At 41.6% G+C, this 13,937-nt stretch overlaps 1 protein-coding gene across 5 annotated transcripts in view; it reads left to right on the top strand.

Annotated features, from left to right (window-relative positions):
• Nucleotides 1–13,687, top strand: part of MTRR (5-methyltetrahydrofolate-homocysteine methyltransferase reductase) — a 39,331-nt gene extending 25,644 nt beyond the window's left edge. For 2 of the 5 annotated variants that reach the window (XM_064596877.1, XM_064596873.1), the window contains 5 exons: nt 1,020–1,138; nt 2,162–2,254; nt 2,369–2,551; nt 5,027–5,146; nt 5,886–5,962. In XM_064596877.1, coding sequence (XP_064452947.1) covers nt 1,020–1,138; nt 2,162–2,254; nt 2,369–2,551; nt 5,027–5,146; nt 5,886–5,916 — 546 coding nt within the window. In that variant the 3' untranslated portion in view covers nt 5,917–5,962. Of the gene's footprint in view, nt 1–1,019; nt 1,139–2,161; nt 2,255–2,368; nt 2,552–5,026; nt 6,029–12,318 lie in introns of those variants that run through there. The other 3 variants (XR_010413365.1, XM_064596876.1, XM_064596874.1) reach the window with 3 other exon arrangements.
• Nucleotides 13,688–13,937: the final 250 nt, after the last annotated feature.

The raw sequence follows: 13,937 nt of genomic DNA, 5'->3' as shown, positions 1-13,937 counted from the left end.
GTGTATCCTGCTTTAGTGTGCTTCACGGGGCTCATCATCACCAGTCATTTTACAGATGAATGTTTGATTATTGTCTCTTCCTTCCATTAGAATGTAAGTGCATGAGGACAGGGATTCTGTTCATTTCTCTATCTGTAGTGCTTGTCATATTGAGTACCGTCATGAGGCTGGTAAGTGAGTGGGTTATGTGAGACTAGTGTGAGATGAATTACAGTCTCATTCCAGAATGCCAACATTCATCTCACATCGCTCTGCCAGTTCTTCCTTTACAAAGTATGGTGTTCATCCTATTGATGAACTTCAAAAGCCTTTCCTTACATTAAAGGTTAAAATGTATACAGTTACAGATTCCTGTCACTTGGTATAACTCACGCATATGGAGAAGTGACACTGGGACTGAGATATATTTAGAAATGGATTCCTTGTACATATCCCTGGCACATGATTTAGAAGAAAAGTCTTCTGAAATTTTAGCAAAAAGATTGTCTTTATCTGTGTATGCTGCCTATTATTCTAGTTTTGCAAGAACACATAACATCAGACTTTAAACAAACAGCACAGTTCTTCATCTGTGGAGCAACCCTCTCATTTTTCCTTCAGGTGCCAATTTGCTCTTGAAGCTCTCACTCCATCTTGATGTTGATCTTCATTGCCCCTTTGTGTGTAAACACAGAATCCTAGCTTCAGTTTGTCGTGCATTTCTCCATAATACAGATAATGGGTTGCCGACTAGGAAGCAGATCTTACTCATGGGCCTAGGAAAAGAATTTGGTTGTATCTATTCAGTGTTCTACCTTAGAAATATGCCTGTAATTTCTAAAGCACCTTTGATTTTGATGGAAAAGAAATATTTGCAAGACAGACTTGTCTGGTATTTTTTTCCTCTGTAATGACAAATGTGTTCATGGTTTCAGTAAGATTTAATGCTGCTATTTAATTTCTTTAGCAAAGATCATCTTGGTTATATGCCTTTGTCTAGGGTTTCTTTCAGAGTCATGAGCATTCGTTTAATATTCCAGATCTCCATCTCTCCTCGAACAACCAATTTTTTCCACTTACCGAGTGACCCCTCAGCCCCCATCATAATGGTGGGTCCGGGAACTGGCATAGCGCCCTTCATTGGTTTCCTGCAACACAGGTGTGTGCTTTCTTTGACTACTGAGAAAATGTGTCCCTGTGATCCTGGGTGGAAATATAATAGCGTTTTTGTTTCTTCAGTGCTTTTTTTGGATATTGGACTTTGGTTGTAAAAGTTTTATTTTAAAAAATTACTATCAGATGTGTGATAGCGTAATTTGTCACCACGGGAAAAGTAAACATGATGTCTTCCAGAGGTTTTGTTTTGTATCAGAACTTCCCTTTTTACTGTAGCACTTTTTTTTCTTTTTTTTCCCCAGCTGCACTATAGTTTATAACGTATGTAGTTGGGGACAGATTTCAGGCACACCTTTAAGCTGTGATGATGTATAGACTATTCCATCTATTTCTTAACTAGGTAAAATTGCTACTAACAGAGATCCAGTTATACCAAAAGTTTCAAAGTTAAACCTAAATGTCGGTAATTTTCAGCAGATTGTTATTAGTAGATGTGTTTTGTATCAATGTAGAACTATTTGATATAAAATAAATTGTGCTTCTCTCCCTGTTTGTGAAATAACGAACAATTCTTTGCTGGTCCCCACATAGTGGTGTAATATCCTTTGGACAAAGTCTTTTTGTTGTTCTTAGTTTTAATTTTTTTCTTAAAGGAAGCAGAGAGTAATGGCAGACATACCCAGTGTGTCTGCTTGCTGTGTCATTCCTGAAACCCTTCGCAGCAGATCATTCTGCCATTTAAAGCCCTGGGCCACTCTTCCATTACGTTAATTAAGAGTTAATTTTATTCACAAAAAATTAGTGTAGCTTTCACAATGGAACATTTTGAATTCTGCACAGAGATGCCATAGAGAGCTTGCAGGTGTCTGTAGCGCACAGATGGCATGCTTGTCGGGGTGGGCATCTGCTGGGGGCACTTGGGAGCCCGTGGGCAGGACTGTGGTAACCTGGGCTAAACTCACAGTGACGGTGAATCCTGTCTGGATTGGCTGGTGGTATTTCTGACCAAATAGATTGGTTTTACATATTCTTTATATTCAGCATCTCAGCTTGCTTTTCCACATAGAGAGAAACTCCAAGAACAACATCCAGATGGACACTTTGGAGCAATGTGGTTGTTTTTTGGCTGCCGACATAAGGATCGGGATTATTTATTCAGGTACTATACAATTCTAGTATTGGAAGACTCAACAATGAGTATACAATTCTCATTTCAGACCTTTTAACTTTAAATGACAAACCTCTCAGTAACCTATTATATATTGTATTTCAGAGAGGAGCTCAGACATTTCCACCAGCGTGGAATCCTGACTCACTTGAAGGTTTCCTTCTCAAGAGATGCTCCTGTTGGAGAGGAGGAAGCCCCAGTGAAGTACGTGCAAGACAACATCCGGCTTCACAGCGAGCAGGTGGCAAGGCTCCTTCTTCATGAGCGTGGCTGTATTTACATCTGTGGGTAAGTGGCAGTCACTCAAATGCCAGGTAGGCGAAGGCAGTTGATAATACTTATTAAATGAACCAGGGGCCATTAATAATCTAGACAGGTTGGATGAGAGATTTGATTCTTAAGTACAGGAATAGAAATACAAGTTCTGAAATGATTTTAACATTTAATAGCCAAGAAGTTGTCATTATCAGGGAAATGGAAGTGAAATCAATTCTTGCATTTCAGAATACATTGTGCCATATTGAATACATGTTTGAGCCTCTGAAAGTTTTATTTGGTGTTAAGATGCTGATCATTTAACTTGAAGTCTCAGGATTGATTTTGTTGTGTCCAAGAATATGAGATATGTGCATTTGACCTGGCTAAGGAAAACCATAGTTTTGACTCTGAGAATGTGGATCTAAAGATCCTTTTTTTTTTTTTTAAGGCATAATTTGTAACGTCAAAGTTGACAGTAAGCCAGGAATCATTTTTATGTTGAGTTTTATATACTTTCTGAGGCAAGATCTGTTACAGAAACCCAAAATTGCCATAAATAAAAATTTTAGAAACTTACCAACTTGTTTTAATGGAATTCAAAAAAACTGTGCTAATTAAAAAGGTCCTTTGAGTAAGAAATCGCTCCTTTTAATTCTGGCACATCCCAGGCATTTAAAACGTACATACATCACCAAGTCAGGTGTGGTTTTTTGTTGTTGTTGTTGTTGTTGTTTTTACCTGTGATACCAAAGCAGAAATACTGGTACAGTGACCTAGAATATAGATATAAATATAACAGAAACAGGTTTTATAAAACAACTTTTTCTATTTACTTCTCATTATATGTTATGGTAACTTCTGTTTTATTGTTTTTTTCAAAATTGATTTTGCCTCCTAAGTTGATTTTATGACCCGTTCATGGATTTTTGACTCTCAGTTGAGAAACCCTGCTTTAGGTTGATAAAGGGCATAGATTCTGGACATTGTGCTTGTTTACATTTTCATTTAGTTTTTAAAGAAATGTTTGACCTTCACTTTGTAGAGGATAGAGCTGTCAGTGTTGAACAGGCTGGAATTTTAAAGATTTTATTTATTTATTTGAGAGAGCACAAGCACAAGTGGGGGGAGCGGCAGAGGGAGAGGGAGAAGCAGACCCCCAGCTGAGCAAGGAGCCCGATGTGGGACTTGATCCCAGGACCCCAGGATCATGACCTGAGCCAAAGGCAGACACTTAACTGACTGAGCCACCCAGGCGCCCCCAGGCTGGGTTTTAGATGTACCTCTAACTAATAGAGGCAAAGTCAGTTGTACAAATACATGAATAACTGGTAAATGACAGCTTGGAGAGTATCTTAAATGTCCAAACACATTAACCCAGAAATCGCTTTTTACAATCACTGGTGCTTCACTTTTCCCATCTGCACAATGGAATTGATAGTGTTCATGACAGTGGTCAGTGGTGGGGGCTCAGAACGAGACCCCGTGGCACCCTAATGCGGACCAGCCCCTCAGCAGGAGTGAACCTGTCCCTAAGTCCAGGGGACACTGTCCCAAGTGGGGGAGCCTTATGCTGCTGATAGTCAAGTAAGAAGACCGAGGGGACCGGTAGGTTTGGCAGCTGGCAGCCACTAGGGCCGTGGGAAGGGCCACGGGGATGGAAGCTCCGTCAGAGTGGTGGAGGGGAGAGCCTGGTGAGGAGGTCGAGGTGGCCACTGGAGATGCCTTTTTCAAGAAATGTTACTGTGAGGGACAGGACAAGTTCTCTTGCTGACCTGTTAGTGTCCTGTCCAACTTCTACTCATGCGACAACATCTGGTGCCTCCTGAGCGCCTTGGCACAGTTCAGACGTTGAGAGCTGCAAGGCCGAGTGAGACACACTCCGTGACCACAGACCGCACACCCCCTGGCGGGAAAGCCACGTCAGCAGGTGCTCGCGGTATAGCCGAGGCCATGTCGGGGCTGCAGGGGCACGCAGGGCCCCTCCCCCGTCCTGTAAATGAATAAGCTAAAACATGTCAAAGCGCTTAGAGCCAGGCCCACAACTGAGTTCTCAGTAAGTGTGTCTGTTAATAATTGCGTGCACGCACGTGTGTGTGTGCACACACCTGTGTGCATATGAAGGCTTGTAGGCGTAAAGCCTTGTTGCCCTTGGGAATGCAGGTTCCGCTGTGTGCCCGGAGAATGAAGGGAGGGGATGAGAGATGAGCAGGAGCCAGGTTTACGAGGTCCCTAGACACTTAGTGAAGACTCAGCTGCTCCTGGAACGTGGACGCCTTGGAGGGGCTTTCAGCTGTGATGATGTGGTCAGCTTTGCCAGTTGGACTGGTCACTGGGTAGAGGCCTGACGGATGACAGGCTGGGACACCTGTTAGGATGCTTCCCAGAGAAATAGAGGGAGGGCCAGGGTGGACGATGGTAGAGTCAGTGGGAGTTAGATTTGTGAATTATGGAGGCTTTGGTAGAAATTCTTGTTTTCTAAACATTGATGCTCTTCTTTTTTTCTAGAGATGCTAAGAATATGGCCAAAGATGTCAGTGATACCCTTGTGGAAATAATTAGCAAAGAGGCTGGAGTTGAAAAACTAGAAGCAATGAAAACATTGGCTACTTTGAAAGAAGAAAAACGGTATCTTCAGGATATTTGGTCATAAAATCAGAAAATAAAGGAAGAGAATGATGCTTTTTTTGGCTCAAAGTAGTAAAAGACCATTTGGCTGAAACCGCCTTTCCGTTTTTAAAAATAAAAATTTCTTTGGAGGAGGTAGAGTGGGGGTGGGTCGCCTTCTCGCAGCAGCCGCCTTCTGATCGGGTCTTCCCGCGGCGTCTCCGTGCTCGGCGCGCCGGCTTCAGCTTGGCCTCCTGAGCTGAGGGGCGGCCCTCCTGCCCAGCCCCGCACCTCACAGGTGCCGTCTCCAGCTCACAGGGAAGGCGTCTGTCTGTGACGAGGCTTCCCAGCATGGACCTGGGCACGCGCGCCCACCTCGTAGATGCTGAAAGCCTGTGAACTTAGGTTGCCGGTTCTTAAAATAGGAAAAATAATTTATTTTCATATGAAGTCTACCGTAAAGGTTACTCCCATTAATGTATTAAAATTAACTCTGTATAGTTACTTGTTTATCCAGACAGTTCCTGACTTAGGATTGGCAACGATGCGAAAGCCATACACGTTCAGTAGAAACGGGACTTGAGGTTTTGAGTGTGGATCCTGTCCCAGGCTGCCGGCGAGTGTCACATCCTCGCTCCTGATGCCGGGCGGCGGCAACAGTCTCCAGGGCCAGCAGCCGTCTGTGCCCAACAACCATTTTGTCGCCTTCGGTGCGGCATTCAGTCCGTTACATGAGCTGTTCCCTATTTTGTGACTGCAGGCTCCTGTTCAAGTGCTCTGAGCACGTGTGAAGTAGGGTAGGCCAAGCTGTGGGATTTGGCGTCTTGAGTGCTTTTTGACCTAACAGTATTTTCAACTTATAATGAATGTATCGGGATGTAACTTCACTATAAGTTAAGGAAGGTATGTATAACTTTATCAAATGGTTATTTATTACCAAAAGTATATTTCTGATAAAAATATATTAAGGTAATGCTCAGATTTTTTTTAAATGATTTTAGAAATGTGAAATATATTTTAAAATTCTGTTATATGATTTATTTATCACAATTGCTTCTTAATATCCCAGTTCTAGAATTTAGGGAAATTTGCATTCAGTTTATAGGTGCGAGCAAGTATATATTTTAGTAAAACTACAACCCCCCCTACTCTTCCTCTGTGTTCTTTTTGGCATGTTTTTTAATTTTCGTACATTATCTTAACCCCATGATATCAATCAAATTGTATCCTAGGCTTAAAATGCCTGCCTAAATTAGTATCCTTATATTTTTAAAAATTCCTACTGTGTCCTGAATATTTATGTCCCTCCAAATTCCTGTGTTCCATTGTTAACCTCCATTATGATGATGGTAAGAGGTGGGGCCTCTGGGAGGAGCTTAGATCAAGAGGGTGGAGCCCTCAGGCCTGGGATCGGTGCCCTGATGAGAGGCCCCACAGAGCTCGTGGCTCCTTCTGCCCGGTGAGGACACAGCAGTCGCAGTCTGCAGCCAGAAGGGAGCTCTCGCCAGAACCTGACCCCACCCACACCCCACTCTTGGACCCCACTCTCCAGCCTCCAGAGAGAAATAAATCCTTTGTTTATGAGCCACCCACAGTCTGGTGTTTTGTTACAGCCGCCTAAATGGACTATGACAATTCCCAGTGACAAGTTCTCTTAAAATTTGTCAGAACAGAAAACAGTATAAAAGGGTATGATTAATTTTTCTAGGCTCTAGTGTATATTGGTTTTTTTATTCAAGAGATTGGCATTTGAAAAACCTCTACCTGTCAAAGGTTTCTCGTCATTTTGAAAAATAATGTTAAGATTTGATAAAGCTTTATCGCTATTTAATCTCTAGTCTTCTTTCATATATTTTGTGATGGAAACAAATCTAAAAAGCAGAACATATCAAGCAAATCTGGTTACAGACCTAATTATATGCATATACTGTATGTATCAGCCAAAACAGACGAGATGAGAACATTAAAAAGGACAAAAGAACAGTGTTCTTTACTGATAAGTATAACAAGATGGAGTAAGAACTTGTGTTCACCTATCACTGTCGTCTATGAACGTGACCCCAAAGCTGACCCCCAAAGCTGACCCTGACAAATACAATGTCCCAGTGGGTGCTGGCACCTGCCCTTCGCCGTCTCGTCTGCCTCCAGCATCCACGTCACTTTTTTTTTTTTTTTTAAGATTTTATTTATTTATTTGAGAGAGAGAGAATGAGAGACAGCATGAGAGGGAGGAGGGTCAGAGGGAGAAGCAGACCCCCTGCCGAGCAGGGAGCCCGATGTGGGACTCGATCCCGGGACTCCAGGATCATGACCTGAGCCGAAGGCAGTCGCTTAACCGACTGAGCCACCCAGGTGCCCCCAAAGCATCCACGTTACTTCTGTTAGGCAGTGTTAGATGTCAGGTGCTAGGGCGCGTTCGTCGGCTCGCTCACAGCCTCACCAGAGGATGACAGTGAACATAGCATGAGAAACAGCTCCTACAGCCTGTTAGGTAAGCTCAGTGGAGTTGCACGTCTCTCGCTAGACGGTCCATGACTTTTCGAAGGAAAGGTTTCAAGGTGGTTCCGACGTTCCAGGGGCAGGATTTTGTCCATCTAACCACGGTGGGCTGCCCCCCATCCCAGGGGCTGGACACAGTGCTGCTGTAGGGCTAAGTCTCAGGCCCTCACCGGAGGCCTCGCCGGGTCATCTGACCTGTATGTAGGGTGGGGAGCACCCCTGAATATCCAAACTCCCATCAGATCTTGAATACCACTAATTTTACCAAAGAGAGATCTTTCTAACCTCAGTCATTCTAATAAGCCGCTGTTGGACCCATTGTTTCCAGTACCAGTGCTGATCGGGGAAAGTCACCAAAGAGCTGGGGCAGCTAGCTGTCCGCACTGTGGGTTTTGCACTAGAATGCCAACTGCACCCAGAGCGTTCTTGACTCTCTGTAACACACCTGTGTATCTGTGCCAAAGATTTCTACACTCAATCAGATAAAATGGAATTTGACAGAAAACTAAATGTATATGCCACATCCGACAAACTAGGCACTTCATTGCTTTCCAATATACTTCATTGGAAATGGCTTATGAACTAGGCCATAGAGAAAATAATTGCATAAAATAAAGGCATTGTTCTCTGACCCTAATGGAGATAAGAATGAATTACACAAAGCTACCCACAGAGCACATAAGAACACATGAAAATGATCCATGGCATAGGAGGAAATAAAAATGGATTATAGAATGTTTGGAAGTGACTTCTCTTAGACTACTAAATGTACATGTGGGGTACAGCCAGAACAATACCCAGAGGGGGGTTCCCCCATTTCTGCTTTGTCAGGTACTGCTCAGTACTGTGGGGACAGCAGCGAGCAAAACATGAAACGCCTCTGTTCTCAGGAAGCTTACATTCTATGTTGAGAAGAGACGTATCTGAATGAATTGACGTACCAGTTATATGCGTAAGGAGGTCTGGTCTACAGTGTTCCAGGGGCGAGGCAACTTCGGGGTGGGTAGTCAGGGACAGGGAAAAACTTGAAAGGGACAGGGGAGCTGATGTGGGAAACAAAGGCAAAAGAAAATTTCTCTTACTATTTGTAGCCCATTGACAGGTTCTTGAAACAGGCAGAGTGATGTTCCTCTAGGAACTCCGCTGCCTTGATGTTAATCCTCTGCTAAGGGCAAAAGGAAATCCTAGCCTGACCAACCCCTCCCTGACCCCCCAATCCTGTAAGTCTACTTTAACATATAAAAATCCCTTTGGAAACTTCCTTTATCTCTAAACCCCCCAAGATACATGTTGGCAATCATCCCCCAAGCATTTGGCCCACCAATACACATCTGAAGGGTCTCATGACTAAGGTTTTACTAGATGATAATAAATGACCTTTCCCAATAATAGCTAACCCCCTCAAGGTCCTGGAAACCTGGCTTCCAAAATTCCTTAGAGATTTATTGCTGTCCCTAACCCCCTCCCAAATTGAAAGTATACAATGGGCCACCCCTCATGACCACCCCCCAGTGTGGCTTTCTACCCATGGGTCCTGTCCTCGTGCTTTAATAAAACCACCTTTTTGCACCAAAGAAATCTCAAGAATTCTTTCTTGGCCATTGGCTTTGAACCCTAACATCTTTCCTACATCAGAGCCAGCCACTGTGGATGTCTTCAGGCTGAGGGGACAGGACAAAGGCCCTGAGAGGTAGGACAGTGGCCGGTGGGAGGAACAGAGAAGGGGAGGTCTGATGGTGCGCGCCTGGAGGCCACTGTAGATTAAAGCATTTACCCTAAGTGTCTAGAGAGCTTGATGGGAGGCGTAACATGATCTAGCTTCCACTCTGGAGGGCTTAATCCGGCTGTCCTGGGGAAGCCAGAGATCAGAGCAGCTAAACCTCTTAGAGAGCTGACATGATACAAAGGGTCAGATCATCAAATCAGGCTCACGAGAGTCAGAAATCTTAATCAGTATCGACCTTTACTAACGTCAGGTGTGCAGGTGATTTCAGGACACAGGTGAAGTGCAGAGAAATCTAGGACTACCTCCACCGCTGCTCCCCTGTTCTTCCTTCTCAGGCCCTTAGGCCCTGGCTGAGATTTAGCATATGCATGTCACAGAGGGGGCATCCCTCATACAAAAGGAGCTATTTAGGTCAAGGGATGTCTTCATTTTACATGACAAAAACACACAGCGAATGTAACATTTTCTGGAAAGCCAAGCCTCCTACATCTTCCATCCTGGGTTTATTTATATTGCGCATGCTGGACAAACTGCCCAAAATATTCAGTAATTGCATTAAGGGTACGAAACAGTCCAAGTAAAAGAAATAATGTTAAGCAAACCCACCCATATGCTGTTTAGAAGAGACAAGACTCACTTTAAGTTTGAAAGCTTGGAAAAGGACATGCCATGCACACAAGAAAGCAGATGCACTTAATATAAACAGGAAACTTAAAGAAATGCTAGTAGAGATATTTTCATGGTGATTAGAGTTAATAAGGAAGACATGAAAATCCCAAATATGCACTTAATAACAAAGCTCTGAAATACATGCGTTTGTCAGAAAAGATAAAAGGAGGAAAAGCCAAATCTAAAATCCCATTGGGAAATGCAATACCCCGTTCTTAGTAGCGGAAAGAACAAGCAGACAAAACAGTAAACACTTAGAAGATTTTTAGCAACAGAACCAATGGAGCTGATAGACATATAGAGTATCCTGACAGTGACCCCTTCAGAACAGGGCTTCTGTTCTAGTTGATACTGAATATTTGTCAGAGTAGACCAACTTCCAGAAAGATGGAGAACATACAATGGGTTTTCTAAGAATCAAAAGTCAATACCTAAATGAAACTAGAAAAACCCCCAACTATTTAAAAAATAAGCAACGCACAAAATAACTCATGAGTCAAAGAAAAATCACAAAGGAAATTAGAAAATATTTTGAAGAAGAAAAAAAGGACATACCAAAATTTGTAGTATGTGCCTTGATCAGTGCTCTGGGTCTCCATGGGTGGGTCTAAATTCCTACAAAAAAAGCTTAGAAGTCAATGATTTAAGCTCATATATTGGGAAGCTAGAAAAGGGCCAATAAATGAAACACCAAGAATACAGAAGGATTAAAAAAAAAAAAAGAATATAGAAGGATATATCAAAGGTGACAGAAGAATGAAATAAAATAGAAAAAAAAAAAACGTAGAAAAAATCAGAAAGCCAAAGTGAATTCTTAAAGATTTTCCCAGCTTTACTGAGGTATAAATAAAATTGTGTGTATTTAAAATGTACAGTGAGATGATTAGACATACGTATACTTTGTGATGACTATAATCAGGTTAACATATCACCTCACATGCTTACCATTTGTGTATGTGGGATGAGAACACTTGATTTACTTTCTTAGCAAATTTCAAGCATAACCTACTATATTATTAATTACAGTCACCATAGAGCACATTAGATTCCCCAGACCTTATTCATCTTGTAACTGGAGACTTTTAACCTTTGACCAGTGTCTCCCCATTTCCTCACCCTCCAGCCCTTCCTGGCAACCACCATTCTGACCTTCTGGGTTATTTTTAGATTCCACATATGAGAGATCATACATTATTTGTCTTTCCCTGTCAGGCTTATTTCACTTAGCATAACGTCCTCTATGTTCATTCACAAATGCCAGGATTTTCTTCTTTCTCATGGTTGAGTAATATTCCATTGTATGCACTGATAAAGATAAGCCTAGGCATAGTGAAAATTTTACAATTTTATTTGAACAAAATCCATTCAAATCAGACAGCACCAAAACAGGAGTTGTTAGGAGCTCTCCCCAGGCTGGAGCTAGGAGAAAGGCTTTTTTAGAAAAGAAAGGGAAGCAAGGTGAGGACATTATTTGGTTGGCTATAGCTTCGGTGATTGCATTATTTGGGATAGCCTTGTTGACTGTGATGGGTTGTACTTAGATTTTCATTGAACCCTGATGCATGACAGGCCATTCTCTGAAAGAACCCTGATTCCTGTTATTAGAGAACCCTGACAACCACTAATTTCTTTTCAGTACCTATAATTTTGCCTTTTTCCAGACTGTGATATGATTAGAATTATACAATGGGTGGCTTTTTGGGTAAGTCTTCTTTCATTTAGCAAAATGTCTTTAAGATTCCTCCATTTGGGTTTGTGAGTCAGTATCGGGTTCCTCTTTATGACTAAGTAGTATTCTGTTGTATGAATATATGACTGCTTATTCATTCACCGATTGAAGGGAATCTTCTGTGTAAACATAAGATTTCAATTCACTTGCAGAAACACACAGGAGTGGGATTTCTGGGTCAAATATTCAGTTTTTATTTTATTTTTCATTTTCTAAACAAAATTCTAGGAAACTGCCCAATTGTCTTCCAAAGTGGCTGTCTCACTTTGCATTCCCACCAGTGATGAGTGAACGTTCCCGCATTTATTTTGAGAGCAGATTGGTAGGAGTTCAGCATTGTTAGAGCTTGCTTTGGGAACACTCCATGCCTCCAGCTGCAGAGTTATAGATTTCTGCATTTAAACAGGAAATGCAAAACTTAACTTGGTAGCAATAGAAGTTAGAAACACAAAGCAACAGAACTTGAGTTCCTTCAGTTCTGTTCTTCTGTATGACCACTTGAAGTTTTCCTTCCTGGTGGCTTTTTTAACATTTGGAAAATAATTTATTCCTTTCCATCTCTCTCTATAGGTGAAAAATGCTCTACGATGGAGGTATAACCATGAAAAGTCTCCCCCTGCTGAAATGATATGCTCATTATGAAGCTCCACATGGAGTGAAGGCAAATGTGGAAAAGTCTACCTCCACCTTTGAAGTGCATTACCATCTGAATGTCAACAAGGCCACCAGAGGTGCTCCTTCGATTTTGTTCTCTCTACACCATGTTTCTTCCGAGCCATCTTTTTTTCTGACGTGAAATTTTAAATCAAGTAAATCAGATAAAAAATATTTACAAATATCCAGAACCAACGCTAAAAATCATATAGTAAAACCCAAGCTTTAAAATCGTTCCTTGAAGATCAGCACACAGACACGGTGGAGAAAGCCATTAGCTCTGCAACGATAAAATATAAGCAAATGGAAAATTACCCAGAAAGAAAAGAATCAGATTTCAAGGCAGAATGTCAGGGGAAAGGACAAAAGATGTGGCCTCGCATTGGCAGAAGGAACGACGGGGCTTGTTTGAATATTTTTATTAATTTCACCCAGAACTGGACACTTCTCCTAAAGTGATGGCTTAAATATTTGTCAAGCTTCAGCCATATTCTCAGATTCCTTTGGATGTTTTCCCTTAATAGAAACTGATGGTGAAGTTTCTAGGGCAGATATCTTCAGGAAAATGCTCCAACTACAGAGACATTTGAAGGCCTTTAGAACCAATCCCAAAGATACACAGATGCCAACACTATTTCAACTTCTGGAATTCATTGTGAAATGTGATTTGTATAAATCTCTGACAAACTCACGCTTGTATGTAAGATTTTCCTAACAATTCATATATCTGTTCCCTCCTGAGCAAAAAGATTTTTTTGAAATTAAAATTTATTTATTTATTTAGTTTTAAAGATTTTATTTATTTATTTGAGAGAGAGAGCATGAGCAGGGGGAAGAGACAGCGGGAGAGGGAGAAACAGACTCCCTGGTGAGCAGGGAGCCTGATGCGGGACCCGATCCCAAGACCCTGAGATCATGACCTGAGCCGAAGGCAGACGCTTAACCGACTGAGCCACCCAGGTGTCCCTGAAATTAAAATTTAGAAGTGTTTTTCGATTAGCTGTGGGTGAAGAGACAGGACAGACCTTGTTATATGTCCATTGAACATGAATGTGCTGAAATGTTAATTTTGACAAATATGCAGAAGTTAAGGATCAAACTAGACATTGCAGTGTAATTCATTCAGGTGTTAGACCAACATGTAGCTACAAGTTTCCCTTGTTTTTCAAAAAATGTATTAGTGTCTTAGTGTATTTTGTATTATAATTGTTTATTTTACTTTATTTTTAACTGGCATGATTATATATACATATAACAAATTCAATAAAAGGGAATTTTCATTGTGTTTCTTTCCTACCATTATTATTATGTTTCATTAACATAAAATAATTACTGCTGGGAATAATTTTGTCCCACAGAGGAGGTGGTATTAATCTGTGATCTGCTCGGGTGTGAGATGCACTAGATAGGTCATTCCTGGCTCAAAGTATGACTTCAGAAAGAGGAAGCAGCATGGGGTCAGAATAATAAATAACACAACATCCTGAAGGAAGAGCTTCCTATCATGGGGGAATTCCATTTAAAAAAAAAAAATG

Source organism: Mirounga angustirostris, unplaced genomic scaffold (assembly GCF_029215605.1).
Source record: "Mirounga angustirostris isolate CCGP_5_RB_7025 unplaced genomic scaffold, mMirAng1.0.hap1 SCAF_7, whole genome shotgun sequence".
NCBI classification, from domain to species: domain Eukaryota; kingdom Metazoa; phylum Chordata; class Mammalia; order Carnivora; family Phocidae; genus Mirounga; species Mirounga angustirostris.
This window is presented reverse-complemented; position numbering and strand designations above follow the sequence as displayed.